The following is a 12,014-nucleotide window of genomic DNA, read 5'->3' as shown; positions in this document are numbered from 1 at the left end:
GAATTGCCTCTGATTTCCTTTGTGGGGGGGAAATAATCTGCAGATGTGGAGTTAAGGGGATAAAATAGAGGGATAGAAAAGCTTTGCAGCTCCCTTTTATTTCTGTTAAACCGCTGATTCGTGTGAACATTTTCGGAAACACGCCTCCAATAGCTTCAAGCGGGGCCTGTCCTTGTCCCCTCGTTGTCCTGACACACGCCTTGCAGCTGTAATGTGAAGAAGCAGACCTGCAGCCGGCGGTCGCCGCGCCACAGAAATAGACGTATCAGCAGCCTTTGATGTGTGGACCCAAGAGCCGCCGACTCTTACCTCCCCATCACTCACCTGCAGGACCAAGATAGAAGGAGAAAGAGATGAAGGTGGAGGAGCTGCTGCATAATTCAGAGTGTAAGCATAGCTAAGAGAGGCCAGGCTGTATAAGCAGAGGAGATGGGGAGAGTGGCAAGGAGAGGGAAAGGTGAATATTTATACTCTTTAGAAGTTTCTACAAATAGGTAAAAAAAAAAAAAACAACAACAACCCTTCTCTGTAACTTCTCCATATCAAGGTTTGAGTGACTTATTTTCTGTTGTGGAAAAACCTGACCAAAAGCAAACAATGATTGCTAGAAAATAAGTTTCTGAAATTCTGCCAAGATCACTCTCTCTGTTTACGTCCAGCGCAGCCGTTTATCGGCATTAATTACCACATTAGCGGGCGAACGCGCCTTTGTTAGGAGCAGCCATAATCTGCAGAAAAACTCTCACCTTCGTTCCCCCGACTGCTGTATGAAAACACAACACTCTGTTTGGATCGAAACACTGATTAATTATCCAAGAGGCAAAAGAACGGAAGTGTGCGTTTGGGGAGCGAGCTACAAATCCCTGATTTGTGTATTAATGGGGATTTAAAGATGAAACGAGACAACCTGGTTGGAGGTTGGAGGCTGTTCAGACCGACCCAGGAGGGCCACACCGCCTACTTTATCAAAGATGCAAAAAATTGAAACAAAAACACAATTTATTTATTTTTTGATTATTCATTTGTCTGACTTTATTTCTCTTTTACCTTTTCCAGGAGACCTTTAGGTTTTACGCCGAGAAGTTGAGAAAGAAAGCCACCGTCAAGGAGTAGAGTCATGACCGTCTCCCCGTACCGCCGTACCAATCCCACTGTTTAGTTCTTTTTTTTCTTTTTTATAAGTTGTTGAAACAAAACTGTGGAAAAATGCGTTGTAACTGTTTTAGCCGCTGCCCGCTGTAATGACTATAAGGTTCATTAAAATGTTGAATGTACAGAAGTATTTATGCTAATAAATGACGAGGGGTGAACTGAGTCTGTTCTGGGATGGGTTTTTTATTTGATCATGTTTGTTGTTTTTCGTCCAGCTCAGTGGAAAACACTGAAGATTTTTACACATTTTTGTTTATTTAACTCACAAACTGAAGTTGAGGTCACAAAACTTGCAAAACCTTTTTAAAATATGATCTGATGTAAATATAAAGATAATATACACTTGGTAAAATAAACTTTGAGCATTTTCTGAGTAAATATATTTCTATAGTTGCAGCTAGCATGAAATTCTCAGCATGCGTCTGTGACATAGAAATGAAACTATTTCCCTCCATAAATTATATTTTAAAAAATTAAATGGAATAACTGGAGAAAAATATGAAACGTGTTGTGAGAGTGAAGAAAATTATTTATCCAAGAGAGAAGAACTTGTGGAAATCTTCATGAAGATCTGGACTCATGCCGACCGTGTTCTCACTCACCACACAAGACTCCACTGCTGAAGGAAACGCCATTTTGATGCTCCTTTAAGTTTCCTAAACAACTGTTAAACAAGAATTTGAAAATACCGTGAGAATATAGTTTGGTCAGATTAGACCAAAAATTAATTAATGATGGATGTTGGTACTTTTTCCGTACTCAAGAGCTTAGAGTCTTTTACGTTCTTTTATTATTAGACACATTTTTGTTGTTTTCTATAAACACACAGCTGACATGTTCCATCTTCGTCTGATGTGTTACTAGGTGTCAGAAACGGCCGATTTTGACACATCACCCAGTAACACCTCAGCTTTTGTCTGACATCAGAAACACAAATTGAAGTCCCTGTCGATTCTAAATTCATTATTTAACTGAACATTTTTGAAGTGGCCGATCTGTTTTAGCTCAAACTAACAAAAAGTTAGCGCCGTTTTGGGACGCTGTCTGCTGCAAGAGATCACAGGATTGTCTGCATCAGGAAATTCCTTACAAATTCATAAACAAATTATCTTGTATATTGTTTATATTATTCTCAGAGTTTCTAAAATTTTGGAAAACGTGTTCTATCGATGATCTTTCTTCACCTCTCCTTGCCGGACTAACTTAAGCCTCCTTACACTCTGACCCCTCTTCTCTGCTCGGTATTCTTTGCTCCTCCCTCACATGTTTTAGTTTTGAGTCATATAAGTTGTTGGCGCTATCAAAGGGCAAGCGTTGGATAACACGACCTGCTGTTTCCAAAGAAGATCTGGGGCTGCTTGAGGTCATTAAAAGTAAATTAAAAAAATAAAAAAAACGTTATCTAATGTCAGCCAGGACATCTTTTAAGAGGATAGATGATGCAGATGTTTCCCCACACAAATATACACACACTTCAATTGAGCAATTTGATTTAATTCTTAATTTGGACTCAAACTGCAGTTGTTGGTTTAACATTCAACTTTTTAGCCTTTGCACCAGTGCAAAAGTGTACATCTTACATAACTACACAAAACGTACATGTTTTTAGGGTGACTGAGAAAATCTGCACTAGGCTAGTTTTTACTGCTCTACATACCGACACACATTGTTACAGTAAGCTTCAAAATCTCCCATAAACAAAAAAAAAACAACAAATAAAGCTGTTTTAGAAAATGGAACAAGCAAAAGCTGCAGATGGGACATCTGCCAAGGTAGCGCTCCAAGAGGGAAGGAAAAGCAAAAAATAAATCTGGATGTTGTTGCGGTACTCTGCTGCCATCCAGCAGCACACAGTGGTACAGAAACAACTCATTTATCTCGCAGCAAGAAGCAAAAACAAGCTACTCAAATAACTGTACAGAATTACATTCAAGATTTCAATCACTGTTCTGAAAATTTCAAAGCAGAACTTTTCCCTCTCAACTTTAGCACCCAGACATGAAAATAACACCATAACCCTGAATGTTCTGTGTCGAACCAGTCGAACGTCCGTCTACTTTCACAAAAAACAGAAAAAAATCCTATGTGGAGTAAATGAAATAAAATAAAAGTGTGCGCACATGTGAGGCCTTTGTTTTCACCAGTCCTGGCTGGACTTCTGCTTGATGAATTTCAGGCAGACGTAATAGAGCACCATGAAGCCGAAGCACACGGCCACCAGCACCAGGTAGCAGGAGAACAGGGGGTACTGGTTCAGTTTCATGGCCTCCACCACCTGCAGGACAAACACACACTTATTCTAACCTTTCAAAGCTGGTCATCTGCTAATTAAGAGGCTTTAATTGTAAATGTAGCGGTGGGCACTTATAGTATTGTTTGTCATTTATCGTTATCATGACAAATTTTGATTTATCGTGATAAACCTGAATTTTTGATTTTATGAGTTTTCTCCTCTGCTCAGTAAAAGTATAAATAAATATTAATTAATTTGTAAATATGATTAAATGCAGTTACTGTGAGCAGTTTAGTGACTCAGATCACTCCTTTATTCAACTGGTGTCCTAAACAAGCGTTTTACAATAGGAGTGTTTTTAAAGAGCAGTATTTATTTGTGGGGCGTCGAATGCTGCGTCGTGCCATACAGCTACCTAAAAGAAAAGTAATAAATAGAAGTAATAAATAGTTCTTATTGTCACTTTTATTGCTATTTCAATATTTCCACAAAATACCGTGTTAAAACTTTAAGTTGTATCGGCCAGCCCTGTGAGTCTGAGTCAGCAGTTTTGCTCCAAAGCTGTACATTCAAATTCAAAAATAATTTATTGATCCCAAAGGGAAATAAAAGGTTGTTGTAACTCATATTAATTCAAATTTGTCAAAGATTTATTGTAGACAGCGATGGTTGTTGGCAGGAAATATCTCCTGTAGCGGTCTGTATTACAGTGAACATTAAAAGGCCTCTGACTGAAGACATTGTTTTCCCAAGACAGTCTCATGAAAAGCATGGTGGGGGTTGTCCATAATTTTCTTGACTGTCAGAAGAGCCCTTCTTTGCGTCGTCATCTTCAGCGCACAGTTAGAATGCGGCGGCGTTCCTACTCACATGTATGCCGTCAATGTTGATGGTGAAGTTCCCTATGGTGACCGGGTACTTATTGCCCCTGAACTGCACCTGCAGCATCCCATCGAAGCCCCAACGCATGAACGAGGCGTACGAGAGCCACGAGGCCACTGGCGAGAAGAAACAAACGTCATCACACATATTTTGGCGCTAACGTGATGAAATGCTTCCATTTCATCACGTTAACATCCCGACGTGCCGACGACGACGATTCTGTCGCCTCCTCCTCACCCAGCCACATGTTCTCCAGGCTGATGACGAAGCCTCCAGTCAGGTAGAAGACGGTGAACAAGGCGTTGCCCATGAAGGCGGACGTCTGCAGGGTGGGCAACGCGGCGGCCACAAACAGAGCCATGGCTCGGCTGCCGTAGACCATCAGCCACACCAGCAGAAAGAAGAGCAGGAAGCGGTCCGGAGCCTGGTTAAGACCCGCTAACCAGTAGATGGGCAAACCGTAGACCAGGGTGAACACACAGTGCTCTGGCAGCTCCCCCAGCACCTGGAGGACACCAGATGGTCTGTTCAGTAAATACATACAACACTCTGAAAGGTAGGGGATAATATATATATATATATATATATATATATATATATATATATATATATATATATATATATATATATATATATATATATATATATATATATATATATATATGGATCCTGGCTCACATACAGTAGCTCTCATTTCACATTCCAGCACTGAAACGGCATGAAGCGATCATGGAGCAACAGTGACCCCTACAGGAGAGAGAGGGCATCTCTTCACGACTGCGTGAGGTTTACCTTGGCAAAGAAGTACGAGGTCACGGAGTACATGCCGTCCTCCAGCTCGTGGTACAGCATGGCCCGCTCCGTGTGACCTGCAGGGAACGTCACTCAGTCAGGCTACAGGTCAGAGTTCAAGTTTTTTTTCCCCCCTTCGTTTTAAACTAGATTTAGATATGAATTTATCCCACACATGCTGTGTTCAAATTAACACCACGATGTGGAGAGAAGATTATGTAAGAAATGCATACATGTAGCTTGTCTATTAACCATTTAACTGTTATAATTGGTATGTTACTTATGTCTCCTGCTGAAGACATAAGCAAATGTGTCGTTTTTGTTATTTATTATAAGTTGTGTGTTTTGTTTATGTTTCATTTTTGTTTACTATTCTTCAGTTTTCTTTCGTGTTCTGGCCGATTAGTGAGATGAGATGGCAGGTCTGGTTGCCCTGCAGTGTCACTGCGTGAGTGATTATATGTGAACAAAAGTGGAAGCAGATTTATTTTTTTTTACCATGGTTAAATTACACCAGGAGCTACAAAGGGAGAAGATTTCCACCAAGTCTTTCCAAAACTAAATAAGTTTTAAACTGCCCTCCTAGCTTTTCTATTCCTGTCACTGCAAAAATTGTAAAGTAATAGTTTGAGAAATAAAGGCGGTCTTGGATAAGTTTTAATAAGTGATGAGTCTTTTGAAAAATGTATTCATTTTATCTTTAAAAATTCTTGTCAAAACGTGGTAATGGTTACTTTAAGCAATTCAAAAATCAATATTATTGTTTTACTTGATTCTTGAGCTTTAAGAAAATATTTTTAATAGAAAACATGTTGCTTATATTGGAAAGATGCCTCTGCATTGTTTGTCTAAACAAGTAAATTTGCTAAACATTGAATACAAGTTTTCAGTTCTGTACAATAATAATCACATTATTGATTAATTGCATCACATGTATCTATTTTATTACATCAGAAAATTTACATAAATTAAACATTGACCCCAGAATGTAATAATTAGCTCATCATATTAAGTTTTCATTTGTCATTGCTGGAAAAAAAAAAGCTAATTTAAAATCACAAAGTTGTTTTCAACAATATTTAACGCAAAGATTTTTTTAGTCAGATTTCTGGGTAGATTGCGAAGAAAAATTAAGGAATGCTACTGAAAGTAAAAGCAATAAACATTCTCTCTTTATTAAAGTGAAAGTTTTCCTCATAGCATTTTGTGCTTTAAAACACCAAAATGAAACCGTTTAAACCGCTTCCCGTTGCTTTTACCGCATCATTTGAGAAGTAAAATGTGACTTTACGTTTTACGTGAGGGATCCACATGCTTACATTTAGCTATGACGTCCAGCACCACAGCGAACGGCGTGAGGGCCCCGATCATGTAGACGAGGGCCACGGTGTCCTGGATGTTCAGCCGGTCCTCCCCGGCCCCGTAGTACAAACATCCGACCAGCAGGGACATGAGCAGGGCCTCGAAGCCTCGGACCAACAGGGACACCAGGTCTCTGAAGTCGTTGTACATGTGGCGCCTGAGGGAGAGTGGCGGTTAGTGTCTCGCCGTTCCCCTTCTCGCCCCTCCCGGGGATTCTGGGATGCGTCGCCTCACCTGATGAGGGTGGTGAACTGCTGCAGCTCACCGGGCAGCTCGTTACGATCTCTGGAAATATTAACGACTTCTTCTCTGTTTCTGCTCGGCTGCTGAGCGCTGCAGAGGACATCAAGGCAGGAGGGTTATGTTGTAAAGACATCCACGACAATCCTTTAAAGCCTTAAAACACGTCCGGGGATCACCAGCGGTTTCTGATAGGGGCGAAGTGGGCAGACGCCCAGGGCGGCTTCTCCTGTAGGGCGCCATCAGCTGCCACACTAATACACAATTTTGCAGTTAAAGCTGTACCTTATTGAAAGGTATGAAAAGTAATTTTTTTACAAAGCACAGGACTTTTTATAACGGTTGTGCAAATTAATTTGTGTTGAAGTACACAAGCAGCATAAACTGTCTTCTTTAAAAATACATTAGATGTTATTTGACAGTTGAGCAGTGAAATCTGTCTTGATCAAAATGTCAAAATGCAACTGTAGTACAAATAATGATGTAAAGGTTTGACTAACAACGCAATTTATTTGACTTGTATTTATTTTCTACTGTATTTATTGTTTGTATTTGTATTGTGTACTTTTTACTGCATTGTACTGCATACGGTATGTTTATGCCTTGCTATGTGTGTCTAAAGTATTATTCTTGTTTCTCTCACATTTTTGGAAATGAAATATTGAAGTAAATTTGGATTGTCTCCATGGTTATCTACATGATGTCATGGTGGAGCATGTAGGCCCAGGGCACCAATCAAGCTAGGACCGGCCCTGCCAAAGAGAACTGTTAAAGTTTCCAACCACAAAGCTGGTTCTGACCCGAAACACAGGGGAGGACAAATAAAAAATAATAAATGCAGAATGACCCAGACTTTGTTCTGTTAAGCTACAAGTTTTCCTTCGGCCCTACGTTTCCCATATAAGAGCGTGCCTACCTCTCTATGTACGCTGCACTGGTTTCAGCTGGTTTCCACATGTGGTCGTCGCTGTCTTGAACCTTTTCCTTGAACTGCTCAGACAAAAGCCTGGACCGCTCCAAACACTCGGCCTCGCGCTCAGGACTGCGCCGGTCGATGCTGATCAGATCAACTGGATCAAAAACAGACCCTTTTTAGTAACAAATATAATGCTTCAAAAGCCATTCTTTGGAAATATTTCCACTACATTTCTGATTACAAGTTACGCTAAAAAAAGGCCAATAAGTGAAGTTTTGACGCTAAAGACTAACCATAGAAGTCGGAGGGATTGCAGTACCGGGGGCAGGGGTGCCCAAGAGCGGTGAAGTAAGGAACCATGTCGCGGGCCGCACCGAAGTAAACAGCCGAGCCAGAAGAAAGCAGGACGACGAGGTCAAAGAGCTGGAAGATGTCTGACCGAGGCTGGTGGACCGACAGCAGGATCAGGCGGTTCCCCTTGGCGAGGCGGGACAGGGTTATGACCAGGTTGTGGGCTGTGAAGCTGTCCAGACCCGAGGTGGGCTCATCCAGGATTAAAATACCTGAACAAAAAAAGAAATGTGATCAGTGTCTGTGAAAAGTGACGCCACTCTGTTGATTTGTGTCCCTTTTTTCCTGGGTTTCAGGAAGGGTCTTAACGAGGCAGTAGCTCAGGGCTAAAAGCTTTGGGGGTGCTAAAATATATATATATTTTTCATGAATGGATGTTTCCTTTTTTTAAGCTTCCATAGAAAACTTCTAAGATCGCGTCACTCTGCAGTGACGGTTAGTGTAGATAACAAATGTACATTTATTTGATTATGACAAGGTCTTAGCCTCGCCCCTAACCTGAACCTTGACCCTAGGGAACCCTCAGGAACCTTTAAGTCTACTCCCCACCTCCTGCGTCATCACCTGCAGGTCTAACAACAACAACAACAACAAATCTTCACACGTTGTCAGTAAGTAATTATAAATTTAACAAGTCTCTGTTAAATTTGACACTTGAAAATGAAGTAAATTGACATTTACTTCATTTACTTTTAATAAACTGACTTTTTCAAGCCTTCCTTCACACTGAAGCACGTTCAACATGCTGATCTAATAAGGCAAAAACAGTTTAAAAAGTGAAACAGAGTAAAAACATGTGAAGTCAAAACATGGCAGCACTTTCACCAGTTTGCAAAAGGCTGAATTTATCATAACAGATTTAATATGCATAGACTGTGAAAAAACTCTTACTGCTGCAGTAACTTATATCTGAAATATTGAATGTAGCTCTTGAAACTAAAATTTGATTTTAGAAAAAAAGATATACGCTGGTCTATTAACATCAGTTTGAATCCTTGGGAAGTGTTTCCATAGTACAGTATACCCATAAAAGTAAAAGTTTCTTGGTAAAGTCACAGAGGTAAAGTGCCTCTGTAAACATGCAGAAAAATAAATGTGGGCTGAAACAATGTCTACTTCAGCAAAATTTAATAATAATTTTAAAAAAGAGACCTTTTTGTGCTTTAAATAAATGTTAAACAGAAAATCAGAGGGTTTAATAAGATGTTAAAGGTTTGATTCCTCTCACCAGGGTTCCAGAGAAGCTGAACAGCTATACTGACTCTTCTTCTCTCTCCTCCAGAAACCCCCCTCACGTAGTCGTTCCCCACCCTGGTGTGCGCACACTGCCGCAGCCGCAGCTCTGCAATGACATCATCCACCTGCAGCAGCAGCAGCAGCAGGAGTCACAGTTTCCTCATTAAACATGGCCGCCTTCTCTGTTAGTGACCTCACGTGACGATGCGAAGCGGCCCGGCTCACCCTCTGGTCCCTCTGGGCCTGAGAGAAGTGGGAGGGGAGTCTCAGTTTGGCCACGAAGCAGAGGGTCTCCCGCACGGTGAGGTGAGGGAGGAGCCGGTCGTCCTGGCGAACGTGAGCGATGCTCTTCTTCACCAGCTGCGGCGTGTTGGGCTTCCCGTTGATCAGGACGTGACCGCAGGTCATTCTGCCGCCCTCGTCCCGACAAGTTATGATGTCCAGCAGGGAGGTCTTCCCACAGCCTTAGGAGTGTGTAAAATACGGCACAGTTAGAGCACAGACAGGAAATATGCTGCTCAAAAGCTTCAACTGGGGTTAAGCTAGATAAAAAGTTGTTGCCGAAGTATCTTCGACTTTTGATTGAAAATCAATATTTTCAATTTTGATTGAAAATCAAGATTTTCAATTTTGATTGAAAATCAATATTTTCAATCAAAATATTGATTTTTTTTTTTTCATCTCATAAGAAACTTTACTGTGTTTTATTTGGATTTTATGTGACAGGCCAACAGATGGCAGCTCATAACTGTAAAGTGAAAGAAAAAGGAGCGGTGGCTTTCTACTTTTTTACTGTTAAAAATCTGAAAGGTATGGCATGGATTTGCACTCAGCTACCGTGATTCAATACTTTTTAGAACCACCTTTGCTACAGTTAATCCTGTCAATTATTTTGGGTTCGTCCCTACAACATACTAGATACAATATTTTCTTTTCTGTTTTTTTTTTTTTTTTCAATTAAAGTCTAAAACGTGACATTTTCCCTGTTCAGGCTCAGTCAGATTGCACAGAAAGTGTTTGTGAACATCAGATTTAAGATCCTCAAATGGATTTATATCTGAACTCTAACTGGGCAACGAAAACTCTGCACCATTCCTTCCATTTCTATCGTTTTTCTTCCAGGATTGCCCCATATTTAACTCCAATCGAAAAAAAAAAACCCAAAACCATGTCTAATTTATACTCCATTTCATAATTATGATGTACTTTGTGCTGGTCTATCATAAAATCTCAATAAAACACACTGGCGGGTACAAAACCTGAGATATGAATACTTATGCATGGCACTGTTAAGTACAAAAAATATATGTTTTTGTAAAGTGATTGACTAATATAAGTTAAACAAATTATATTTATTTTTAGCAAGCCTACCCATAGGAAAATAGCAATAAATCACATTAAAGATTACATGGACTGATGGCTTTTTTTTTTTTATGTTTTTTTTGTTCATTCAGTAACTTTAGAAATGCAGTACAGGATAACTCCAGGTGCAGAAAATTTAGTTCAAACAAGATCATTAATAATCTGTTAGAAGCCACTGTTACACTCCATGGTGCCTCAGGCTTGCAGCTCTGGTAGAAAGGTGATTTCAAATCCCAGCGTGTTGCCGTCTCACCTGAGCTGCCGATGACCGCCAGCATCTGTCCGCTGCGGACTCGCAGGCTCAGGTTGTTGATGGCCGTCTGCTTGTTCCCTTTCACCTCCCACGGCAATTTGAACTCGGACAATTTCTCATACCAGGGAATCTGAGCCGATGTGTCCACCTGGACAAAAAAAAAAAAAACGAAACCCCAAAACAAAACAAAAACAAAGATTTAGACATGTTCAAGAGCCTAGACGACATGCGTCAATAAAAAGGTGAAAACCGTTTAAGAAGTGAACCTCATAGTGCAAGTTGGTGACTTCCAGCTCATTGCACTCTCCGCTGTAGGTGAAGTAGAGACTGCTGTCCTCGTCAGACGAGAACAACTCTGTGTCTGTGTGCTGTCACAAAGCAGGCAACTCGCATTAACCATCAGATGTACAGATATAGATATATATGTAGATACATTTTTTAATGTTCCATTACTCATGTAACTACTAAAAGACAGTTTTTAAATCTGTCGCTAGTGTGTAAAGAAGCAGATGCAACTCTTTAAATTTCATTTTCCCTAGTTTTCCTTTGTTCATTTCTGCTAAATTTCAGTCGTCTAAATAGATTCCCATTTCATCTTCTCAATGTTTCTCAACTTATGCATGCAAAGACAGGCTGCTGTTGTTTCATTAAAATCTGACAGTCGTCTAGACTCTGTTGTGTGTTTCAGCTTGAGTACACATTTTCTGTGTACTTTTCGCATGCATCTGTTTGTATCTTTGTGTAAATAGTTGCTAAAGACCTGCTGTGGGCCAGAAGTCAACTTACAAATACTTTGGCCGTTTTTATCAAGTGTTTAATAGTAAATAGACTACTGCAAAGTTCTGAACAATATGTGACCGAAGCTCATTGCACTCAACCAGAGCTTCAACCCAGAGGATTCAAGTAGATTATTGATTATAGTGTTAATAACTCATACGAAATAACCCTGAAGGTGCTCTTTTTAAAAAAAAAAAAAAAAAACGCTTTTGATCAGTAGTTAGAAGGAAACCAAACCGAATAAGATTGGGAAATAAATCAACATCAATTTTGGGATTAAATTGAATTTTAGGAATAGAGATTGGATTTTTCTGTCCTGACTGACCTGTGAAAAGCTGTTTATGTGTCTGATGCTGGTTTCTGTGTCCATGATGAAGCAAGCTTAGCTTTTTTTTGTTTGTTTGTTTGTTTTCCTGTTAGACTCCAGTCCGGCTGAAGATCTCCTCTGAAAGCTCCTT

At 40.2% G+C, this 12,014-nt stretch overlaps 2 protein-coding genes across 2 annotated transcripts in view; one reads left to right on the top strand and one right to left on the bottom strand.

Annotated features, from left to right (window-relative positions):
* Positions 1-1,315, top strand: part of lrpprc (leucine rich pentatricopeptide repeat containing) — a 69,246-nt gene extending 67,931 nt beyond the window's left edge. The window contains exon 38 of the mRNA XM_005804174.3: positions 1,057-1,315. Coding sequence (XP_005804231.1) covers positions 1,057-1,113 — 57 coding nt within the window. The 3' untranslated portion in view covers positions 1,114-1,315. The remainder of the gene's footprint in view (positions 1-1,056) is intronic.
* A 1,310-nt stretch (positions 1,316-2,625) lies between these two features.
* On the bottom strand, positions 2,626-11,971 carry abcg8 (ATP binding cassette subfamily G member 8). The gene is made up of 13 exons (XM_023327797.1): positions 11,882-11,971; positions 11,046-11,147; positions 10,780-10,927; positions 9,390-9,628; positions 9,157-9,289; positions 7,871-8,140; positions 7,578-7,731; positions 6,656-6,754; positions 6,379-6,578; positions 5,060-5,136; positions 4,505-4,772; positions 4,256-4,383; positions 2,626-3,427 (listed from the first exon to the last, which is right to left on the bottom strand). Exons 1-13 carry the CDS (start codon positions 11,924-11,926, stop codon positions 3,290-3,292), a joined length of 2,001 nt encoding a protein of 666 aa, XP_023183565.1. The 5' UTR covers positions 11,927-11,971; the 3' UTR covers positions 2,626-3,289.
* Positions 11,972-12,014: the final 43 nt, after the last annotated feature.

Source organism: Xiphophorus maculatus, chromosome 22 (genome assembly GCF_002775205.1).
Source record: "Xiphophorus maculatus strain JP 163 A chromosome 22, X_maculatus-5.0-male, whole genome shotgun sequence".
Classification (NCBI taxonomy): Eukaryota; Metazoa; Chordata; class Actinopteri; order Cyprinodontiformes; family Poeciliidae; genus Xiphophorus; species Xiphophorus maculatus.
This window is presented reverse-complemented; position numbering and strand designations above follow the sequence as displayed.

What these genes read in the sequence shown, in the direction of transcription:
- abcg8 (XM_023327797.1), bottom strand. Translation starts at nt 11,926, where the DNA reads ATGGACACAGAAACCAGCATCAGACACATAAACAGCTTTTCACAG. An exon ending in GGCGGTCATCGGCAGCTCAG is followed by an intron (nt 9,629 to 10,779) that starts GTGAGACGGCAA and finishes CACACTCCTAAG; the next exon opens with GCTGTGGGAAGACCTCCCTG. An exon ending in AGGCCCAGAGGGACCAGAGG is followed by an intron (nt 9,290 to 9,389) that starts GTGAGCCGGGCC and finishes CTGCTGCTGCAG; the next exon opens with GTGGATGATGTCATTGCAGA.